The sequence below is a fragment of the Helobdella robusta genome, assembly GCF_000326865.2.
Source record: "Helobdella robusta unplaced genomic scaffold HELROscaffold_39, whole genome shotgun sequence".
NCBI lineage: Eukaryota > Metazoa > Annelida > Clitellata > Rhynchobdellida > Glossiphoniidae > Helobdella > Helobdella robusta.
Window position 1 is genome coordinate 466,213 of NW_008704865.1, and position 25,000 is coordinate 491,212.

Below are 25,000 nucleotides of genomic sequence, written 5' to 3' on the forward strand. Positions count from 1 at the left end.
TTCATCCACTTCTCGGCTTGTCTTTAAGCTTTATCTCAAAATTTGTTTCATCAGTCCGGTTTTTATTAATCAGTCATATCATGCCGTATTCTCTATCATAAACTTTTTAATTCAGTAGTGTAGCAACTGAATTCTAATAAAATTTCTTGCCGTGTCTATCTTTGATCCTTTATGAGAATTTTGTTAACATTTGTTGGCATTTTGATTTTTACATCTGTGCGAGCAAGGTTTAGCTAACACTTTTGTGAAATTTGGTATTAAAATCTGTAAAGAAAATTTTTTTTGTAATATTATCCAAACTAGCTTTACAGTTCAAAGATTCACACTCAAAAAACCTTTAGCATTATGAACATGGGGATGAACATGGGAACTTGGACAATAAACCTATGAATGAACACATACACTAGTATTTTTTCCTTTTCCAATCCTAAGATATATATAACGTATTTATATATATATATATATATATATATATATATATATACATATATATGTATATATATATCGTCAATAATTGCTTTTCTGTCAGTCTTAATCCAATATATATATATATATATATATATATATATATATATATATATATATATACTGACAAAAATCATGCCGAACATGCCGTGATTTTCATTAATTATATATAAATATATATATACCTATAGCTATACTATACATAGAATACAGTTTTCTCAAGGTCGCAGGCTGATCTTAGTAAAATTCATTGGCGTTTAAGTTTAACGAAGTTCGATCTGTGGTTTCGTTTTTTTGCCGTTTCGTTCAATATCCGTTTTTTTAATTAAAACATTTTCAAATATGAGGGCGTTGAAAAATTACACCAGCTTTGTTTGTAATTTAACTAAAAATATGCATACGTCTTCAATCATTCGATCTCCGCTTGTTCCAATTGTAATCGAACAAACCGGTAGAGGCGAAAGAGCTTATGATATCTACTCCAGACTTTTAAAAGAACGTATAATATGCCTCATGGGTCCAATAAATGATGATCTGTCCAGTTTGGTTGTTGCTCAGTTGTTGTTCCTACAATCTGAAAGTAACAAAAAGCCCATCCACATGTACATTAACAGCCCAGGCGGGTCTGTCACAGCAGGCCTGGGTATATATGACACCATGCAGTATGTCCTGCCACCTATTGCTACCTGGTGTGTCGGCCAAGCTTGCAGTATGGCTTCATTATTATTATGTGCAGGTTTGATTGATATTTATTTTTAAAGTTATTTTACAATTTACAGTGACTTAATTAAATATTAAATTGAGGTTATTTTTGAAAAGTTTCGTCTTTTACTATAAATATTTTATTTTGTATTTGTACAAAGGTAGGCCAGGTATGAGACATTCACTGCCAAATTCAAGAGTTATGATCCACCAGCCATCAGGTCAGGCAGTTGGACAAGCAACTGACATCCAGATACAGGCCGAGGAAATTATAAAGTTAAAAAAACAAATTAATGAGCTGTATGTGAAACACACAAAGCAGCCTTTAGATCTTATTGAATCTAGCATGGAAAGAGACCGTTTTATGAGTCCCATTGAAGCTAAGAACTTTGGTCTTATTGATCAAGTGCTAGAACATCCTCCTTTAGACATCGAAACAGGAAATGATAAAAACAAATAGTGCTGCTATTTTTATTCATTCACTTTTTATGAAGATTTTATTTTCAAGTCAAATTTCTGTTTTAATTATACATTTGGTTCATTATAAAAATATAATTCATAAATTTTAAAGAGTGACTTAACAATATTGTTATGTATATAAAAGCTTATATTCTGAACAAAATGTCTTATTAATACTTCTTAAAACAAAACAAATCCAACAAAATATTTTAATAGTTGATGTACAAAAGAATACAATAATTTCAAAATATTTGCAAAAAGTTTGTTTTAGGCTTACCACTTGATTTTAAAAGGAGAATGTTATTTATAGTGACCACAATAAAACAAATAATTGACCATGAGAAAACGAGACAGACCCACGCAAAGTGTTTGAAAGGTGATTTAAACTTTGCAATGTCATCAATTCTTATAGAGGTCATCCTCCTCCTAGCCATCAGCACTAAGCTGGCAGGGACTATGTACTGAATGAAGTTTCCGGCATACGAACCAGTGATGCCCACCAAAAATTGAATGTCGCTCGTCACCATAGCAATGGCAAATGGTATTAGCAACACAACTGTCGGAAACACTAATCTATCAATAAATTTTTGCCACGTTGGCATTCTGGCACGTGCGTCCTTTTCAATAAAGCCGAACATGTGTTTCAAGTTGTTGCGCAACGTGATGCCAATAATGGGGAAGCTTGTGCTGATTGTAAAAACTGGAAACAGTGCTAGGAAGTATTGTATGACTGGAAACGTTGTGATGGTGTCGTCAGTCTGAGCAGCGTTCGGACACTTTGGTGGTTGAAAGTTGAGCGTGTACAAATCATAAACATTTGAAAAACAAAATATACCGGTAAAGGCCAATAAACAATAAAACAAAAATACAGAAAAATAGTTTCCAGCAAATAATTTAAAGAGAGATGATTTGTTGTTGATGGGTGTTATCATCTGTGGCAAGGAATGATGGCACATGAAAGAATAGACGCAGATTCCAAACAGATTGGGAATGTACATGGGAGATGCTACTGTCGGATGACCTTTGCCCTTTCCCTTCGCCAATTTCTGAATTGTTAATATCACCATTGTGAAGAAAGCTTTGAGAAGAAAATGTTAAACGTGTTAGGTTATTACTGACGTGATAAATTAATTGATTCACTCTCACCTATCCACCTCATGACGGATGTGGCAACTTGGAGGTACTTTGTTTTTTGCAAGTTGAAGAAGACGAAAGATCCAAGCAGGAAAATGAAGCATGCCTGAACGGTTGTAGACAATTCCTCATAAGGTTATTATTTATTTTTTACATTATTTAAAAGTAACTTGTATCTTGAAACAAAAAAATAATCAAATTAACAGAGACTTGAGATAAGAAGCTAATGATTAATAAAATATCGGCCAGGGTAATTGAAATTTTGAACATTGAACAATAAGCAAACAACTGACCACATAAATTCTATATATATCAATTCGAGTTAACGTCGTGTCAATCCAACACGGGTCGTCATTCTTCAGTGTTGGGCACAAGTTGGTTATGTTGGTGAGACTGTGGTTCCCGTCAGTCACGTTTGGGTAGAATGTACTGATTAAAAGCAAAAATAACATTCAATAGTTCTCTATAAAATAATTCCAACAGTGGCCTTTTAAAAAATTTTATTGAAAATTATCAATAACACTTTCATCTACTTACTAAAATTCGAAAAAAAAATTTGAAGCAGTTAGAGTAGAAAATAATATAAACAGTAACACGGACAAACCATGTGACGTCTCTTAATGTTTTAGGCACAGCTGCTGCATAGATGGCCAGGTCACCAAACAAGTAGACGGCGATGCAGAGGTAGAATAAGTTGTAGCCAACTGCATTGGTGACATCGGTTTCGATTTAAATCAAGTTCGAAGAAAAAATTTGCTTAACTTCAAATCGTAATGGTCAGTAGCAACTATTAGTTTTTATAAGGCAGTATAACTGCTGTTGCAAACTACTAGTTATTTTTTATTAATTTCACAAATGTTGCACTGAAACTTAAAATTCGAATAATAAGTAATAAGTACAGTAATAAGTACAGCAGTAAATATAATGAATTACTTGAGTGAATTGCTAAAATTTTAAAAGGCGTTCTGTTCACCAATATATAACATATGAAGATCAACTACCTTTGTTGAAAAATATTTTCGCCATGGAACCCTGAAAAGCAAAATCAGTAAAATTTAAAAATTTTGCTAAATTTAAAAAAGAAATTTGATAAAAATAAGTTATAATAAAAAGAAAGATATTAAAATAAAAATACTTGAAGTAATTTTTTAAGATCTACTCCCAAAACTTTTTTCGAATCAGCAATTTTTTTAGCCAAAAGAATTGACAGTCCATAAGAAACAATTATCCTACTCTCAAATTTATTTGAACACTCTACTTTTTAAACTAATAATTTCATAATAAAAAAACGGTAAAAAAATTAACGACCATTTCAATAACTTCTTGAATCTCAAAGAGGTCAAGTCTTGATTCGTCTGACACTACAAAACGAAAGTGGAAAATAAAAAATTTACTAAAAAAAGTTAACACTATTTATAAATTAATAATAACCAATCTATAGTAATAATAATTATTAATGAAAAGTATTATTTGTTAGCAAAAAATTTTCATGATTCAAAATTTTATACAAAAGAAATGGAACATGAAATTGTTTTAATGACTCCACAAAACAGCTTTTTTAAAAATATTCAATTCATGAATAAACAATTAAAAAATATATTAATTTTTAATTTTGTAAATAGCTGACTAACTATTTAATTAATCTATTAATTAATTAATTAATTGAATAATTAATTTATTTAGTAATTAAGTAATTATTAAACTAATAAAAATATTCACCTCTCAATAAGGCTGTGCTTTCATCAACTGTATCAGTCTGTTGTATTTGTTCACCTGGTTCTTTGGTTATAAAGGAAACATGGAAATTATACCATAATATTATAAATAATAATAAATCAATCAATCAATCTTCGTTTTGCGTCGAGACCCGGTTTCCCGAAGTAGGACGTAATAATAATAATAAATAACCATAATAACATAAAAAACAACTAAATAAATAATAATATCATTATTATATAAGCTAACCAATATCAGAACTATATTGGGCACCAGATCTATGGTCCTGCCATGAAATTATTTAAAAAACTACGTTTTAAGTCATCATTTTCAGAAAATATTAAATGCTTTATAGTACTTTTTATGAAGTTTGCATATTTAAGAAAAAAAAATGCAAATATAATTGCAACACACGCACACACGAATGCAACACACGCAAGCACTCCCATAAATATAGGCCATCACAAAACTATTGTTAAGAATTAAGATCTAAATAAGTAAACCTTATTTAGAACGTATTAAAACATGAGAAATGTTAGAAACAAACTTCATTCTTTTTGAGGATTTCAACTTTAAGCAGAGCATTAGCGCATGCCATTGTCTCTATCACATATGTGGCTGTCACATAACTTGGAAAAAATTACTAATTAATTGAATAATTAGTTATTAATACAAATGATATGAAAATAATTATTAAATTAAATACATGACAAATGAAATGAATTAACTAATACTCAAGTATAAAATAAATATAATTTAGGAGAACATCATTTAAGAACAATCTAGCTATATAATTGTATAAACTTATAATTATAATAATTATGATGTACATTCATTCTAACCTCAAGAAGGCAACAACTATTATCATGACCAGGCTCACACCCCACCCAGCCATGGAGAATGATTTAGGGAGTGCCAAAGCACCTGTTCCAACAATCAAATTAAAGAGAAACACCATCCCAATCTGAAAATAATTTGTTAAACTTGCTTTGTACACCTTGTAACTCATCTAATTACACTAAGACTAAGCCAAATCCAACTTTTGTCTAAATAGTTTAAATTGGTATAATGTTTTACACTGAAATTATTAATAAATAATAATAATATAAATGGCATGAAATGAATGATCAGTGATCACAGATGATGCCATTGATCTGATGCGAATCAAGCAAGGATTATTATTGCTGTATTATTTTATCTAAAAAATACAGTAAAATACAGTGTAGAACATATTTAAAATGTATAATAAAATGTATATATAAAATACACATACACAAAAAGATACATATATAAAATTATAAAATAAATGAGTGTAATATGACATATCGCACTAATTGACAAACTAATCACTAATGACTAATTCACTAATAAGAAACATTTTTTAACACTACTTTTTTAATAAAAATTAAATTAAAAGTTTTTTTATTGTAAATATCAAAATGAAATCAAATAAATATTAAATAAACAAAAATTTATTAATATTATTATTAATAATTAATTAATTATTAATAATATTATTAATATTATTAATTAAAATTAATACAAAATAAAAATGTAATATTTATTTACCATAGGGGAATATTCAACATGTTTCTTCCTGACGATACTTCTCTGTGCATCCATCTTCCTCGATGTTCCAGGTCCGGAACAAAATCCGTTCCGTGATATTACTCAGTTCTAAGTTAGGGACTCTAAATTAGTAGTTAGGGACAATATCCGCGCAGCCAAAATTTACTTTTAAACTCTTTTTTATAACAATCATATGGTTTAAAAAACCTTTAATATCACTTTGCCGAGGTGAAAATTTACTTGTAACTGTAATATTTTTGTAATTAATAACTAAATTCAATTTTTAAATTTATTTATCATAAATTTATTTTAGAAATTATTAAATTTTATATATTTAGAATACAAAATTCTTAATAATTTTTCCAAAAGCAAAGTCCACTTTTAATTAACAAACAACGTATATTAAATGTGTTCAACTTAACGTACATTAATGTTTATAATTTTTTTTCCCAAGTGAATATGAATTTTGTTTATTGTTCCATTTGAATTTAGGAAGTTTTTAGAACATTTGAACTATTTTTAATTAAATCGATAGTCAGTTTTACCAAATGAGGCTCAATTTTTCAATTTTAGTCATTAGATGACATGTCGGACTTAAAGTCGTCGTCGTCGTCCCACACATCAACATCACGGACCACCACTAATTCTACGATCACAGCCACCAATAAGAAGCGATACTGTCAGAGGTGCATACAGTCAAGTGAGAAGGATCTGAGTGACAAGGCGGTATTTTTGAGCTCTCGTGAATTATATCTTCATCTTCGCGAGTACCACTGCACTAAAGAGGGAGGTTCGTTCATCTGCCATTATGGCCCCAACGATGTCTGCCCTTCACTTCCCGTCGATGGAGTCAGTGAACTTGACTACCAAGATCATGTCTGGAAAGATCACATACTTCTAGATAAGATGGATTACAAAAAAAAATCATCTGATAAAGACAAACACTGTGAAGGTAATTTGCTTTTCTTTTATTTATTTAGTCAATGCCCTAACTTAATTTATTATTATTTCCATTTTTTTTTATTAGAAATTACTCGGTTAAAATTCAAAAATCGATTTCAGTTCTTTATGCTTTACAGTTTTTCAAATAGACCATCAGGCAGATGAACCTTCAATAGTGAAAGATCAGTACAAATGGACCGTGTATATGTCACAAGTCAACCTACCTGCACTCCTCAACGATCCGCGCCTAACTAGGAGAGAGACTGACTTCTTCACTAAAACCTGGGGCGAGGGTTTTGAGAGGAGCCACTTTCAACCATCACCACACATTCCAACTATTACATACGACCATTTTAAAAATTTCCTAATTAAAACTAATGCTGTTAGTGTTAGGTTCTCTTTTATATTATTTTAATTTTTAAAGTTTTATTATGGATAATTTTTCATATTGAATTTTTTGTCTTTATATTTTCATACGCTTGATATATATAAATGTAAATAAATAAATATATATATATATATATATATATATATATATATATATATATTTGTTGATTTACTTTCACATTTTCTAAATTTCACATTTCATATATATATTTCTAACTAGAGGAATAAAGGAAAGAAGAAATTGAAGACTTCACCCAGTGACGAGATTGCACAGAAACAAATAGTGGAATGTATGTTGAATTATTTGATAGTTGGATGGTGTATTTATATGGTCTTGATACTTTCAATCTTGAATCATGTAAATAATTTTGTAAAAACTAGCTCTTATGAATTTCACATTTGAACGCATTGTAGAATCTATAAATAGTTCACAGAGTTATAAATAGTTCACACTTAAACTATGATGCTCCTATTTTCACCCTGACATGATTTTTTTCCTGGTTTTATTTAAAATTATTCAACTTTCTCATAAATTTTTGTGGTTTTTCATTTAACAAATGGATTTATAATAACTATACAATTTAATAGCATGTTAGCTCACTTAAATGATACTTTTTAGCAACTTTCAAGACAGAAGAATTTGATGTCATCCCAAAAGTTAGTTTCTAAGAGCTTATTTCATAAAAATTCATTAGAAAAAACTTTTCATAAAATTATGATTTCAAAAAAATGAATGGTTAAACTTACTGTACTCTGACATTTATTTTCGTTTATTTTTGCAGATTTTTTTCAACCCAAGTTTCAGCTTATTAGATGCTGACACTTTTAATTTTGTCCTCCCGTGGTCAGCTATTGAATCCTCTCCTTCTTCACAACAACAACATTGTCAGCAGTCTCTTCAACCATCATCACCACAACACAAGCAACCACAAAAACGTCAACCACAACTACAGCCATTACAGCCACAGCAACAAAAACAACAATTACAAAAACAAACACGTCAACCTCGTTCTTCAAAATTACTCCAAGAGAAGGTCTGGATACAATGAATAATTTATTCTGTACAAAATATCACTTCAAATTATTTCAGCTTGTTTCAACCGTGTAGAATTTAATAAATTTTAAATCAAATTTTTAAAAAATTTATTTGTAAATAATTTATTCTTTAAATTTAAATGAACAGGCATTTAAAATAACAAACAGCAAATTATATATTTAATTAAAATTTATTTTAATGTTAATGCTAATTGAATTAATTTTAGTAAGATAACATCATTTACTTAAGCACATTTAAACTTCCTACCTTGGGGAACTGGGTCTCTGGACGCTAAACGAAGATTGATTGATTGAAGCACATTAACCAACATCGTCCAATTAACTTTTATCAATTAACATTTTAATGAATTTTGCCTTAATTCTATTTCTCTACAAATGCAACCCTGATGCCAAACGAACAGTTGAGTCACTACTTAGACCTGATCGAGGTGCAGATAACGAAGCAAATATCGTGCAAGTCAGATGCATTCTTTGACGCCATGGCTTCTCAGAATAATTTACAAGGGCATTTGCAGAATACTTGTAAATCCGTGCTATTTTTGAGGTTTTTTTTTGGGTTTTCCATATTTTTTTGGTTATTTTCGGTAATGAAGGTGATTATAATGATAATGAGGATGACTGTAATGATGATGAGTAACTTTAACGTCATATGTGGCGATTAAAGTAACTGCATTGAGAATGTTGTTTAGATTAAATTCAGTGTTTAAGAAGTTTTTTTATAATAAGTGGAGTTATAATGATGAAGATGTGATGTGTTGAAGTTTGTGATTAAAAGAGTGATTGAGATGACGAAATTGTGGAATGAAGGTTTAGTAAGCAATGGTTAAGTGTACTGACAATGAGGATCATTATCGTCGTCGCCACCATCATCTCCAGCATCATAATCATCATCACCAACATCATCATCATTACTTCCAACATCATCATCATCACCAACATCATCATCATTACTTCCAACATCATCATCATCACCAACATCATCATCATTACTTCCAACATCATCATCATCACCAACATCATCATCATTACTTCCAACATCATCATCATCACCAACATCATCATCATTACTTCCAACATCATCATCATCACCAACATCATCATCATCACCAACATCATCATCATCACTTCCAACATCATCATCATCACTTCCAACATCATCATCATCATCACTTCCAACATCGTCGTCATCATCACCACCGTCATCGTCGTCACCCTTCCAGAGAGAAAATGAGGCACCTTGATGAGATGATGGTGAAGCAGCCCCTGCATGTCATCCACCAGTATGCTGTCAGGTGCAAGTATCAACAGATTCTAGAGAAGGTCTTATCATTCAGTCCATTATTATTTGTATTCATTGTTTGTTTGTTTGTTTGATCGTTCGTTTGTTTGCTTGCTATTCGTTTGGTTTTCATTTTAGAATTTTATTTATTATGCTTAGTTTGAATAAATAAAAACTTTTTAATGAATTCTATTTATTTATTTTCTGTTTGCTGTTAAACATATAAAAATCGTTTCCATCCACCATTATCATTTTTATCATTCCTAGTTTATCCATTTTTTTAATCACTGCGTCCATCCCTCATTGCTAATTTCCGCGTTGCCAGTTGAAGCTGATGCTGACCGTCCAGCAGACCCAGCCGACCTTGCAGCTGCTGCTGACCACAAACGACTTTCTCGGCGCCCTCGACCTCATCTCGACCACGCAGGAAGTTCTTACCCAGGAGCTCGCCGGCCTCCATTGTTTCAGGTGCTGCTGCTGGTTCACTTGGTTGTTGTTGTGCTATTTTGTGATAATTGTGGTTTGTTGTTCGTGTTTTGTGGAGTGTTTTCGGGGTGTTTTTGGAGTCTGTTGTGTCGTCGTTGTTTGCTGGTTTTGTGTTGTTGTTTCCATTTTTATCCATCACTTCACATTTTGCGCAAAATGAAGATACTTGTCAATATTACCAATGCTAAGTGAATAGATAATGCTATGAAAATTTAACAACACAGAAAACGAATGCTCCTTTATAGAAGAAACAAATGAATGAAACTATACTTCAATTTTGTTTTTGATGTTTCTACTTAGTATTGATATTATCCAATCAGAATTTTACAAATTACAACAGTCCAACCGTCAATTAATTGATTTATTATGAAAAACTTCGTTTTACATCGACGTTATTTTGCTTGAGAGTTCAATGAATGAATTATCACTTGTGCTAAAACTTGACTTGTTACATGATTTCTGGTGTTAAATATAGAGTCAGCATCACTCAAACATGTAAAATCAGAAAAAATACTCAAGTCAGCGGGAATATTTTTTTTTCATACGTAGGCCAGTGTAATGATTAGTACGTTGTTTCCACACTGATGTTGTGCAGGCACCTTGGTTCGCAGCTGCACGAGATGGAGAAGTTGGTAGTTCGCATGATTCAAGACGAGTTTGCATCCTTCATCACTGGCTTCTTCAATCAGCCTGTCCTTGTCGATCAGATCGGTGATGATGTTGATGCTATTTATAGAAAGCCACACCCACTGCCTTTCATGGACAGTTGTCCTGTCATTGATTTTGTTAGTGCTGAATTATACATCATCAACGTAAAGTTTCTTTCATTATTTAATCATTATCGCCGTTAAATATTTCATTTTCGTGTTTTCAATCTTCTCTTCTGTTACGTGCTTTATGAACAAAGACGTCCCAATTTTCGTCTTATCATTCCTTGCTCCCACAACTCTGCACACAAACACGTCTGCCACAAAAAAGTCCATGCATTTATGAGCATATTTGAACTCACCCAAAAACACACAGACGTACATAAACATATGCAAACATATATAAACATATACAAGAATATGAAAAGATACACAAACATATCAAAACTCGAACAAGCATATTAAATTATATACACACGTATTTAAACTTACATACTCGTATAAACCTACAGAAAGGCATACAAACTTTAACAAGCGTATCATTAACGCATACAAATACATGATGTGCAATCGCAGGAAAAACTATTGCTAATATCACTCGGCATATACCGCCACCACAAAATCAATTTCATGGACGACCTTCACCTTGAATCCACTACTACTATCAGGACTGTCATCAAGCAGGTTTGTCGGAGCGAGGGGAGGAGGTGATGATGATAGTGGTGATGATGATGATGATGATAGTGATGGTGATGTTGACGAGGATGATGATGATGATTGTTGATGGTTACATTATGTATGATGGTTTTAATTACAGCGTATCATTATTATTATTATTATTATTATTATTATTATTATTATTATTATTATCACCATTATCATAACCATCATCATCATGCAGACGGTGATAGAAGCGGTTGTGATGACAGAAGTTTATGAGTCTGATAACAACAAGTGATAATAATTATTATATTATGTTAAGTTGTTGTTGTTGTTATTATTGTTGTGGCTATTGTTGTCATTGTTATTATTGTTGTGGTTATTGTTGTTGATGCTGTTAATGTTGTTGTTGATGTTGTCGTTATTTTTCATGCTATTGTCGTTTTTTATCTTGTTGTTAACGTTGTTGCGGCTATTCTTGGGGTTATTGTTGTCATTGTTATTATTGTTGCTAATGTTGTTGATGTTTTTAATTTTGTCGTTGTTGTTAATGTTATTTTTCCTGTTATTGTTAATGCTATCTGGAGCAGGTTGGCGAGTCAGATGAGGTTGTTGACGTACGATCAGTGGTTAGCCATGCTGAAGAAGCTGTTCATCAGTCTCGTTCTCGTCCTACAAAGAGTTCAAGTTTGTTGTTGTTGTTGTTGTTGTTGCTGTGTTGTTGTTGGTGTTGCTGTTGTTGCAAAATTGTTTTTGTGTTTTGTTCTGTTGCAATGTGTTTGTGATAACGAACAAATTCATCACTAATGATAACATGCAAGATCATCACTAATTGAGTGACTTACAATTTTTGTAAAACTAACAAAATCCATCCATCCATCCATCCATCCATCCATCCATCCATCCATCCATCCATCCATCCATCCATCCATCCAATCATCCATCCATCCATCCATCCATCTATCCATCCAATCATCCATCCATCCCATCCATCCGCTCAGGCCGTCGTCAACGTCCTCAGGTTGATAGGCAGGACAGTTGCAGAGAAGATTTCACTGAATGTTGACAGCAGTGTTGAGAAACATCAGACAGTCGATCGAAACATGTTGAAAAATAATTCAACATTTTGCCTAGATGCAGATGAGTCCAGTGCAATAACACTGCCTTCCCACAAAGACAATTACTATGATGATTATGCAAACGACGCTGCTAGTCACATTGGTAATTTTCATCAACAGCTAGCAACAACATCAACAGAAACTACATCAACATCAACATTGACATCGTCGTCAACAACAACATCAACGTCACACGTAAAGGAACCAGCAACACATGATGATAAATACACCGGTCTTGACGCAACCTCATCATCCAATAATAATAATAATAATAATAATAATAACAACAACGTCAGTAATTTTAAAGTTAATTCTTGTTGTGATGACAAAAATGATAACAAGTTACTATTGCAAAATGATGAGGATGAAGATGACGATGTTGACGATGCAACTGCAGCTTTTAAGAAAGAAATCCAGGAGATGTTTGTTATCTTTGCTCTGGATTTTTTGTTTCCATACTTTTTTGAAGTTTCAACATTTCAGTTGATACCTCGTAAATGGTTTTGTTCGCATCATCCTCTGCTTTGTTGTCTTTACTTTCATTGTCATCGTCAGATACATCATGATGCACACACACACACACACACACACACACGCACACACATGCACACACACACATGCACACCAGGTTAAAGGATTGCGACCCCATCCTATCCCACGTTGAATGGTTAAGGATGAGTCACTCACTCAACGAACTCATCTGCAAAGTTACAGAGCACGCTCACGACCGATGCTTCAAACTTTTCACTGCCAGAGCCAAGGTCTTTAAGCCGTTGTTATCATCGTTATTATCATTACTTATCATCATCGTCATCGTCATCAACACCTTCATACTTACCATCATCATCACCATCACCCTCCCCATCATCATCATTATCATCGTCGTCACCTTCGACCACCATCTCAGGATGGCTTCCTAGATAGGTTATCAATGTCTGAGTTTCTCGAACTTTCCAGATGCGTTGAATGGTTCTCAAGTCAGACCTACCGGATATGCGGACGGAGGTCAACGACCTTGAGAGGTCACCTGCAAAATCAGGTCAGGTTAAATAAGCTAATTAAGTGAAACTTTCATCTGTTTTTGATGACGGGAATGTAATATTTTTCTTGTTATTGTTGCTGTTGCTGAGTTGTTGTTGTTGAGTTGTTGTTGTTGAGTTGTTGTTGTTGAGTTGTTGTTATTTCGAGTTCATTTAATTTTTTTTTGTATGTCCGCAGGTGATGAAGTTTGTGAACAAGTTCCATGAAGAAAAGAAGAATAAACTCTGGTTAGTAGTGCTCTGTTAACATTCTCATCTCATTCGTTCATTCATTCGTTCATTTGTTCGTTCGTTCATTTATTTATTTATTCATTCATTCATTCGTTTATTCATTCATTCATTTGCTCGTTCATTGATTCATTCATTTGCAACAACAATAATTAGTTTGATCTTGGACAAAGAGAGGTGGAAGCAAGTAGATGTTCCAATGGAGTTTCAAGAACTTGCAGATCACATCACTAACACTGGTTGGCTTCCTCATCTTCTTCGTACTTCTGCTTTTGTCTGTCTGTCTGTGGGCTTGTGCAAGTGTAACCATGTATATATGTAACTGTTTGTGTGTGTGCGTGTGTGTGTGTGTGTGTGTGCGCGCATATGGTTAAGCTAAGACGTTTATTCCTGCTGTTGCAGGATTATCAGGTTTAACTGCAAAGTCGTTTTAGCTTATTACATGGTAAATGAAAGATGCATTAATAAATGAATGAATGAATGGATGAATGAATGAATGAATGAATGAATGAATGAATGAATGAATGAATGAATGAATGAATGAATGAATGTGTAATTTATCCATATTCCACATAAAATTTTCAGGCGATCTGTCATTACCAGCCAAGAAAACAGATCCAGGTTCTTGTAATAATTTGTCATTCTAATTAGTGATGCAAAATTGATGGTCTCTGATAAAATTTTTAATTGAGACGAATTAAAGTTAAAGTTATTATTTATAATAATAATAATAACAATCATAATAATAATAATAATAATAATTATTATTATTATTATTTGCAAATTGAACTGTCATCAGACAGCAGAACTCAGGAATATCTGCTGGTGAAAAATGAAAAGTTCATTTTGGTCGGGTTAGTAGTCTCTCTATGTTGCTCTCGTTTGTTGTTTATGTGTTGTTGTTGTTGTATTGATGTTTATGTGTTGTTGTTTATGTGTTTTTGTTTTTTATGTTGTTGTTTAGGTTGTTATTGCTTGTATTGTTGTTTGTTTTGCAATCGTCTTGTCATCATCATCGACTTAGTCATCATCATAACCACCATCATCGTCATCATCATCACCACCACCATCATCGTCATCATCATCACCACCACCATCATCGTCATCATCATCACCACCACCATCATCGTCATCATTATCACCACCATGGTGACCACCATCATCATCAGCACTGCCCTGATACTGCTGAAGATGATGGTGGAATACTGCCAGTTTGTGGACGAGATGCCATGCACGGCTGCCGACATGCTATCCAGGCTCGTCGAACTGCTGAAGGTGAGGATCACGTGATTAGAATGGTGGCGGTGTTGTGTTGACGATGTTGGTATGTGTGATGAAGCGAATGATCACCTGATTTTATGAGTGGTAAAAATCATGATGGTGAGGCCGTGATGATGACGTTGAAGATTATAATTGTTGGTAATGTTCGTTAGTGTTGACGATGGTTATGGGCTGGTGATTATGATTTGGGTGAGGATGGTTTCCACCACCACAACCACCATCATCATCGTCGCCAACATCGTCGTAATCATCATCATTGTCATCATCGTCGTCGTCACCATCCTTCCCATGCAGACATTCAATTCAAGAACCTGCCAGTTGATATTAGGAGCTGGAGCTCTCCATCTTGTCGGTTTGAAAACCATTAATGCCAAAAATCTTGGTAACAATATTTTTATCATTATCACCATCACAATCCTCATCATCATCGTCATCACCATCATCATCACCATCGTCATCACCATCACTACCACAGCACTAGCATCGAGATGTCTGCAGTTGTTCGTGTACTACCTTCCCATGGTGAAAGAGCACTTCGCTGCCCACCTGACCGACAAACAGGCCCCAATGATTAAGAGGGTTGACCATTTGATCAAGGTAATGATGATGATGATGATAGTGATGATGATGATGGTGATGATGAAAAGTAGGAGGAGGATATGATATATTAATGTGATATAATATCATCTTTTAGGATTACAACAATCACATCGTCGAGATATCAATGAAGCTGGTCTCTATCATGGACGCGGCCATACTAAGTGCCCTATCAAAGGTATAGTAATTATATTATCATAATGACGACAATGATGATAACGATGGTGATGTTGATGATAACGACGACGATGATGATGGTGTTGGTGGTAATGATGATGATCGTGTTGATGGTAATGATGATGGAGGTAATGGTAATATTCTTAAGTGTTGTTGTTGAAGGTTATACCACATATGAAATAACAGGAATGATTTCTTTTTCCAACAGTACGAGTTAAAATCCTCATCGTCGTCGTCATCAGCATCAGCAACGTTTGAGAACATCACCAAGCAACTGACCAGGTTTCATGAGGCGATTTTCACCCTACTGACCACCGCACAAATTCAAGTGAGCCTGTGGTTATTCTTATTATTATTTATTATAATAATAACCATAATATTAATAATAATAATAATTATTATTATTATTATCGTGAAACAGTGCATAATAAACCAGTTCCACGTGAATTTTGTGCTGAGTTTGAAGAGGAATCTTGCCAACCTGCACTTCAATAAAGACGATCGAAATATGAAGAGGTGATGATAATGATGACGACGATGATGATGTTTTAATGATGATGGCGATGATGATGTTATAATGATGGTAATTATGATGTTATAATGATGGTAATGATGATATAGTTGCTATTGCTTCTGCTGCTGCAACTGATGATGTGATGATGTGATGTGATGATGCATGGTGACATTTACTTCATGATGACATCATCATAATCATATTCGTTCATCACCAACGCTTCCGACCTCGCCATTCAATTCGCCATTCATCATCACATTCATATTCATTATCATCACTTTCATCATACTCATCACCATCACCACAATTGAAGAATCATCATCGACATCATCATCATCATCGTCACACAGCGCATTAGATTGCGATATAAAGTTTTATACGAGGGCCATAAAGGGCCTGCCAGGTTTTGAGGACTTCCCATTCACCATCGATGACGTCATTGGAGATTAGTTCAAGGGGAAATTTTGATCTTTTAAGTTTTTTTTTCTGCTGGAGTCAACAAAATAACCGGATTAATTTTTGTCAATTATGTTGTAACACATGTGTAGTTAATCAAATCTATGTCTGTATATTCATTTGTGAATAAGTGTGTGTGTGTGTGTCTGTGTGTGTTTGTGTGTGTGTGTGTGTCTGTGTGTGTTTGTGTGTGTGTGTCTGTGTGTGTGTCTGTGTGTGTGGGTGTGTGTGTGTAGGTGTGTGTAGGTGTGTATGTATGTGTGTGAATGTTTTTTGTGCTTTGCTTATATTTTTTCACTTAGTTCATTTTTATGTTCATATGCTAGGTATGAACGTTTCATTAGTGATGTGTACACGTGTTATTCTGTTATTCCTACTCACCCCATCATTGCAATCATCCTTCTCACATTTGATTTCCCCATCATTATTATCATCGGTGTACATTATCGCAAACATCTTATCATCTCATGATCATTTTCTGATGAGTACATCATTATCATCGTCGTCGTCATTGTCTTTTCGGGTTTTTTAGAAGTTATTAGCATTTAAATGTTAAGAGTTACTCCTCATCTCTACTCCTTCAGATGTACATACATATTATCTATTTTATTACCAGATTTCGTTATGTAAATATTTTGCTCTACTTAATAAGTTATTAATGTTTTTATTAATTAATATTCTCATTAATTAATTAATTACTTAATTGATTGATTGATTGATTAATTAATTTATTTATTATTCATATTATTAATCAGATTAATATCTGACCACTTTAAACGCAAGTATTAATTGAATCTGACAATGACAAACGTGTGCATTATTTCTGGTCGCGCTAGTAATTCTATCGACCGTTTTTAGCGATTTACAAGTAACAACGTAGTGAGTTGCTAAGTTTTAGCAATTTCACTTAGAGGGGGTACTACATTTACTCTTACTACTATTAGTTTTTTTCTATCAAAATGACTCCAAAATTACAGTAAGGCCTATTCAGATCGGACCATTTGTAAGTAATATATATTTACAGTTAATCAGTTTTCCGAAACTGTTTCGTCTCGAAAACCTGTTGCTATTACTATTATGATTATATGTCGTTTTTAGATAGCGATTCGTGCAAATCGACTGCCATGTTACATTACTGCAGCTGTTTATCTAGATCAGGCGACAATATATTGAATGGAATGACGGTTTTTAATTTTAATGTCAATCAACAAATGTTAAGAAGCGAAATATATATTTTTTTTTCTTAAAAAAATTACTGACATTTAAACTAAAATTAGACCTCTAACTATTATATATAAATTTAAGTTAGGTTCAATTTGATTTCGAAAACTATCAATCTCACAAAATTTTGATTATCAAATAAATTTCGTTTTGATATGGAATTGTTTTTTAAAAATCGTTCCAATCTTCTCACTCACCTGCTGCATGACTTCGGTTTTTGTCGATAAGGACCCTTTTTATTTGATGATTTGCTCAATGTTCTTACATCCTATAAGACTTCCGTCTTATAGGATCTAAGAATCCTGTCTAGATAGAAATATGGCTACTAATTCCTCTCTTGGTGCAAGCTTCACTGTATCAGTAATTTTCAGTTTATTAGTAGTATTTGTATATGCGCGTAGGAGTAGTAGCAGTAGTAGCGGTGGTTGTTAACTTCGTGTTTTTTTTGTGTTGAATGCTGTTATTGAATATATAGAAAGGAACATGACTTGGTTTATTTAAAATAATATTTCTTATCTATCAGACTTTGCCGACTAAGTTTGTTTTCCTCGTATTATTTCAAGTGTGCGTGTTTGTGTACTTGTGTGTGTGTGTTTCTTGCGTATGTGTTTTTCTGTACGTATTATTTGTTTTCATTGAAATTTTTTGTTCTTTCCAATGAATTTTTTCCAATTTATAAATTATCGATAGTAGGAGTTGGTTGCGGTTTAGCATTGTAGTGTTTAATCAAATATTGTATTTGTGTAAAATATTGGAAAGATATTGGATCAAGTAAGTGTGCAATTAGATTTTCTAGCGTTAAAACGTTATGTAACTAATATTGTATTTGTCTATGGATGGAAATGTGTACGTTACTTGCGTGTACAAACTGTGAGTCATGTACACGTTGTACGCACTTGTACGTATAATCACACGTCTAGATATGCATACATGTGCATGTGTGCATAACTTATGTTTACTGCTGCATTCATGAGAATATACATAATAAATTGTTGAAAAGTGCAGACATACTAACTACATCGCGCACACACACATTCACATGCATGAATATACATGTATCACTGCCTACACACTCACACAGACAAACGCACATACTCATCTATACACGGACATATGTTTAACATCTGTGATAGCAATTTGAAGATACCGAATTTTGTGTTTAGATTTTAATTGTTCACTTGCTTCATTTATTTATTCATTCATTCTTTCATCTGTTCGCTCGTTCACTCATTCGTTCATTCATCTAATCATTTGTTCATTCACCGATCTTTTTCATTTATTTATTCATTTATTTAGATGGATTGATTGAATGTTTTTTCCACCAATTGATCAATCAATTTAACTAATTTATTTATTTAACCTACTGTTAATCTGTTTGACTAATCTTTCATGAAAGCAAAATTATTTTCATATAAAAGATATAAGTTTTTTTTGAGTTGTTTTGAAATTTTCTGTCAATTAACAAACTCGAGTTGTGTTGGCGATTTTTTCTCAAACTGCAAGAAAGAAGTAGCATTCTTATAATTAGTTCATTAGCGCACGCCCGTGTAAAATTATTAAGAACCCAAATATTTGCACAGATAAATTTTTCATTGCTAAATTAAAACATCACATCACCCTGAAACAGACAAACAAACAAACAGTGCTAGGTTGGTTACATCACTTACAAACTATGAAAAATGTAAAACCATCCTCTCTAGCACAGAATAACCGCCTATCATTCAATCATTTGGTATTCTGTCTGTCTATTTTCGTCGTTCGCCATTAAACTTATATTAAATCAAATAATTGAATAATAATAGTTAAAGTATATATTTAATGGTTTTGTAAAGTACATCGTGCTCATAATTTATTAAGCTGGCAATATATTTCGTTGATAATATTGCAAGTTTTATCTCAAATCTTTAGTAGTTTTGTGATGATTTGTTGCTGTGTTTAGTGTGGTTGGAGTGCTGACGGCTGATGTTGCGGGTAACATCAAGAATGCCGATTCTCTTGTCTTTAAATAATTCTCATTTTCGACTAAACCACCTGCTGTCTGCATCTTCAATTGAGGTGCATGTCTTTCTCGTTTTTTGGGTTGCACATTTTTTTCCTTTCTACATTATTTCTCATAAACTTATCTCCAGAATGTAGATCAGCGTTTAACATTTTTCTTGCGGAAACTCTCGAATTTGTGGAAAATCGTTGAGGAGGAAATGTAAGGGTGAATGATTGAGAAATCAAAGACCTTTCAAATTGGATGATATCTTTATAGATTTCTTAAATCAAGTCCGGTGTAAAGAAAAATGTAAACTAAACTGAAAAATTTTGAATGAAAGATAAAATGGTGTTAACAGCCTTGCATTTCGTTCAGTTCAACCAGATATGTACATGCATAGACATGAAAACGTGTGCAACCATTTGGTATCGTGTTTTCGTATCATGAAGTCCGAACATTTATACAAACAGAGATGATGAGTGTACGTGATGTGTACAAAGTTTCTCACGTACACATGCACGAGAAAAATTATGCTGAGTCTGTCTGATAATGTTCGTTTGCATCACAGAATCACATATGTTTCTAATTATTACAATAAAAATGCTGGAGTTGCAAAGCCGGAAAAGTATTTTCTCGAATGAAATTAATCGAAAGATTGGTTTCCGAGGTTTTTATTTCACTAAGTGCATATCGTGTGTGTGTTTTGTTTGCATGCTGTTTTGTTGTGGTCGTAAGTTATTGCGAAATTTCCTGTTGATGAAATTGTAAAAATATATTTGAATTTCATTGTATACATATGCTATGTGTGTGTGTGTCAGTGTAGTTTGTGTGGTTGATTGCTTGTTTGTTTGTTCATCTAAGTTATCTTCAATCAAATCAGCCCCTTTTCATTATAATCCGTCTTCTGAAAATGAAGTAGATAATTTGAAAAGTAAAGTAAAATACAATATATAAATAATAAAAACTAGTCGTCGATGCGGTTGGTACTTTTGCTTCTTTGCTGTAAAATATCGATAGCTGCGACCGCTCCTTAACTTCCGTCTCGTTTCAAGTTTTCTGAAATTGACTAGGCGCGCTTAATAAACGTAACGCCACGGAAATAATCTGTTTTTAGCTGAGTTTTATTAAATTAAAAACGAATCTAAATATTTAATCTAACATTATATAACATCCTGAAGTCCGACAAATTTCTATAAAAATGAAAATATTCAGTTGTTCCGCGTCAGTACATGCATCAGTCTTCACGAATCGATGAACCAAAAACTCTCAACTCCTACTTTATTACCGAATTAAATTTCACATCACCCACGCCGACCATAGTACTAAACTATTTCCCGATAATTTCGCAAGACCAGTTCGTTTCCGGGTTTATCGATTATATTCAATAGTTTCTCAACTTCGCGGAATATTCATGTATATTTCCCGACGTCCAAACAAAATTTTGTAAAAACAAGTAGTGTACGCACAATATAAGTATTATTTATTATTAGCAACAACATTCGGAATTAATTTATTAGGCCGAATGTAACGAATATTGCGTATCTAATAATACGCAACTCAATGAAAAACATCGTTAAATATTAGAAATATCATTATTAAAATGCTAATTATTAATTACACATACTCATACTCTTGCAACCAAATGAAAATGTGAGCGTACAAGCCCAGCGTGAATATTGCCAACAGATGAACGATCAACTCATCGGTTACACTTATTCAGCAGTTCCTCGTAACCATGCGGTAGGGTCACATGAGTTACTAACATAGACGGTTCATGTTTACTAATTTTACTCCTTAAGTTGTTGATCCATAAATTCTTAACTAGAGGAGGATGAGTGCCATCCCTATGAACTCTTTCCAGCCTAGGTACACCGGGACCACTGCGTGCCCACTCCAACAGACTCTGATGACCAAATAGAGAATTTTTGTCTCGATCGACTCCATCATCGTACATGTCATTGTCATCAACAAGCTCATCCACAAAGTCATTTGAATGTATGTTCCATTCATCTAGCTTGGCTTTAATCGACTGAAGGTCACATTTCATCAGGACGTCGAAATAATTCTTTGAATTTAATTTTCCTATTTTCCATGCCTTTATTACTCTCCTGACAATTTCCATAGTCGCCTCGTTGCGGTCCATATTTATGATGTTCAAAAAGATAGCAAACATTATAGATTCTAATCTCACGCTTTCTTCATAGATATAAACGTAAAGAGTCCCAAATTGGCGCCAATGACTATTTAGATATTCCGTCCTATGCATTCCTGGAAGTTTATAAAAAAACCTGCACAATGGACATTTAAGGATTTTATCATTAATTTCATACACAATTTTCAGGCAAGAGAGATGGAAACTGTGCAAGCAGTGCTTCAGATACACAGCAGTCTTTCCCGAACTAACCAGCGCTTCTAGACATATAGAACATTCTTCTTCTCGAACATTCGCTTCTTCAGCTTTCAAAATTAAATCATATCTTAAAAAGCCGGTCCAACTGGTGATGGTTGTCTGCGGCCCATTGACGCCAAATTTGAAAATATTTTTGTTCAGCCCTTCCGACATTGTTCCGCAACTGAGAAGTGAGTCGCACAAGTTAAACGTTGAGCTGATCATCTCTTTATATAGAATGTTATGCGTGTTGTAAAACAAAGAATAAATAATTGTTTTACAACAACTAAAGACAGATTTTAAAAAGTCTGTTTATTAATAGAAAGATTGTAAAACGTTTTCCTATTTTGTCTGAAAGTTCAGAATTTGACACAAACTCAACTGCACTGCATTGTCAAAGTAAATTTAAACCCAACTAAAAGTTATAAAATTGATAGACTGATTGATTGAATGAACTGATGAACGAATGGTGAATAATTGAATGAAAAAAGAGATAAATGATTGAATGAATAAATGAATGAATACAAATTATTTTAGTACATTAACTGAAATATTTCCAATTGCACAAAAATAAAAGTTATAAATTGTTTTTTTTTCAAATCTGAAGAAAAAAAATTTTTTCAAAAGACGGAAAGTTGTATTTCTCCAATGAATTGTGTAGGTTTACCATTACCCAATATTGTATTGCTTGTATAATTGTATAGCTCTTATGTATATAATTAAATTTAATATGTCTATATATATATATATATATATATATATATACATATAAGATTATTCATTATCAGTATTGTTTTAGTATATGTATGCATGTATCATATGGGTGTGTGTGGATGTGGTTTGTGGTGATAGTATGTGTGGTTAACGTACATCTTTATTTTATTTAGAAGTATATAAGTGAGTGTGTGTATTTTATTTAGAAGTGCATAAGTGAGTGAGTGTGTGTGTGTGTGTTTATTTCTGTTTTTGAAAAGTCATCATATATAATGATATTATAATAACATTTTACTTCATTTAGATATGGGCATATGTTTTTCGCTCCCATCATTTCTTTATGTTCTTTATGTTTATGTTTATATATAATTGTGTGTTTGTGTATGTATGGTGTGTGTGTGGTGTGTATGTATGTATGTGTGTGTGTGTCTGTGTGTTTACCCATGTTATACAAATATATGTGCAAGAACGGTATGCAACCTGTGTGTTTTATGGTGTGTAGTAAATGATATTGTACAAGTGCACGTAACGTAATATTGTATATTGTTCCCGATCTTTAGCATCGCTTCCATCGATATATTTGAAGGAGTTATTTTTATGTTCAGGCAGTGCTTTATTTAGACAATTTGTAGCTGGTCTCAATCGTAGATAGATTTTCCGTGTCAAGTAATTTTGAAAGATACTAAATTTTTTTTAGAAATTGATAATTCTGTTTGTTAGGTGAAATTGGAAAAGTTTTCTTGTAAGAATTTTACTTTCAAGGTTGGTTGGATGTTAAATTTTTGGTCTTTGGGTCACAAATTGTAAAAGGTTTTGTGATGATGTGATGGGACGTGTATGTATCAAAAGCTATCACCTCTTTTTTATTATCAGTTTTTTTTTGTTTTATTTAGTTCATTTCATAAAATAATCAAATAAAATTTCATTTTAAAAATATGAATGAAGTGTTTTGGTGTTGGTAAAAAAAATTGTCTTTAGAAATTAAAATATGGTCAAGTTACAATGTTTTACAATGTTTTATAATGTTTAAATACAATGAATTCAACAGAAGTATTGTTAAAATAAAGTGGGTGCCAATCAGTATTGTTAAAGCCACATACACTAGTCATAGAAAGTTAAAGAATATTAATATAACCATTTAACCACGATATGATCCGATACGAAATGTTAACAATGTTATTTTCCATGACTGTTAGTTCGTTCCACTAATCAGTTCAGTTGGAATTAGAACTGCGACGATACATTTTAATAAATTATTTCGTCAATAAATGTTTATCAATACTTCTGTTGAATTCATTGTATTTAAACATTATAAAACATTGTAAAACATTGTAACTTGACCATACAACGTTGTTTCGAATAATTTTATCACCAAAATTTTATATTTACTCATAATTGCAATCACAAAAAATTTAACTTTTTAAATTTTAAATATGAAAAAATGATAATTTTTTTTTACCTCCAAACATGGCATACCCGCTAAAAAAGTTGCGGATTGTATCGCTGGATTAAAGAGAACAAAAAATATTTATTTGATTTTTTTGTTTTTATTAAACATTAATAGATTGCAAACATGTTACCAGATTCTGAGATTGAAAATTATAGTTTGTATACTTGTTCGGTGCTAAATTTCCCATTTATTTGCAGTTAATCAACATTTTCGGTGTGGTTATTGATAATTTTATTTGCTTAAGACTTTTTTTTATTTATCATTTTTCAAATACCACAAGCGCCATCCCGTATTTTATCGTAAAAAATAATTCGCGTAACGTCAAATAACTT

General features: G+C 32.6%; 4 protein-coding genes across 4 annotated transcripts; 2 read left to right on the top strand and 2 right to left on the bottom strand.

Moving 5' to 3' along the window:
* Nucleotides 1-858: 858 nt before the first annotated feature.
* Nucleotides 859-1,627, top strand: HELRODRAFT_84094 (hypothetical protein; the record flags this gene model as incomplete). The annotated part of the gene is made up of 2 exons (XM_009023998.1): nt 859-1,201; nt 1,329-1,627. The coding sequence occupies 2 exons, from the start codon at nt 859-861 to the stop codon at nt 1,625-1,627; spliced, it is 642 nt and encodes a 213-aa protein (XP_009022246.1).
* Nucleotides 1,628-1,756: 129 nt separating this feature from the next.
* On the bottom strand, nt 1,757-6,226 carry HELRODRAFT_101525 (hypothetical protein). Its single transcript, XM_009024060.1, has 11 exons — nt 6,046-6,226; nt 5,319-5,440; nt 5,024-5,105; nt 4,726-4,762; nt 4,480-4,539; nt 4,069-4,121; nt 3,762-3,792; nt 3,365-3,464; nt 3,054-3,189; nt 2,773-2,866; nt 1,757-2,704 (listed from the first exon to the last, which is right to left on the bottom strand). The coding sequence occupies exons 1-11, from the start codon at nt 6,097-6,099 to the stop codon at nt 1,869-1,871; spliced, it is 1,605 nt and encodes a 534-aa protein (XP_009022308.1). The 5' UTR covers nt 6,100-6,226; the 3' UTR covers nt 1,757-1,868.
* Nucleotides 6,227-7,153: 927 nt separating this feature from the next.
* Nucleotides 7,154-16,463, top strand: HELRODRAFT_84246 (hypothetical protein; the record flags this gene model as incomplete). The annotated part of the gene is made up of 24 exons (XM_009024015.1): nt 7,154-7,369; nt 7,595-7,664; nt 7,994-8,031; nt 8,157-8,207; nt 8,328-8,408; nt 8,832-8,974; nt 9,651-9,750; nt 10,035-10,177; nt 10,791-10,914; nt 11,419-11,526; nt 11,744-11,796; nt 12,090-12,189; nt 12,549-12,911; nt 13,256-13,381; nt 13,528-13,659; nt 13,839-13,888; nt 14,045-14,127; nt 14,474-14,515; nt 14,688-14,742; nt 15,058-15,163; nt 15,464-15,551; nt 15,645-15,766; nt 15,864-15,944; nt 16,152-16,463. Coding segments are annotated over 24 exons (2,787 nt in total), but the record flags the coding sequence as incomplete, so codon positions are not given.
* A 5,351-nt stretch (nt 16,464-21,814) lies between these two features.
* Nucleotides 21,815-22,678, bottom strand: HELRODRAFT_176707 (hypothetical protein; the record flags this gene model as incomplete). Its single annotated transcript, XM_009024061.1, has 1 exon — nt 21,815-22,678. One exon carries the CDS (start codon nt 22,676-22,678, stop codon nt 21,815-21,817), a length of 864 nt encoding a protein of 287 aa, XP_009022309.1.
* Nucleotides 22,679-25,000: the final 2,322 nt, after the last annotated feature.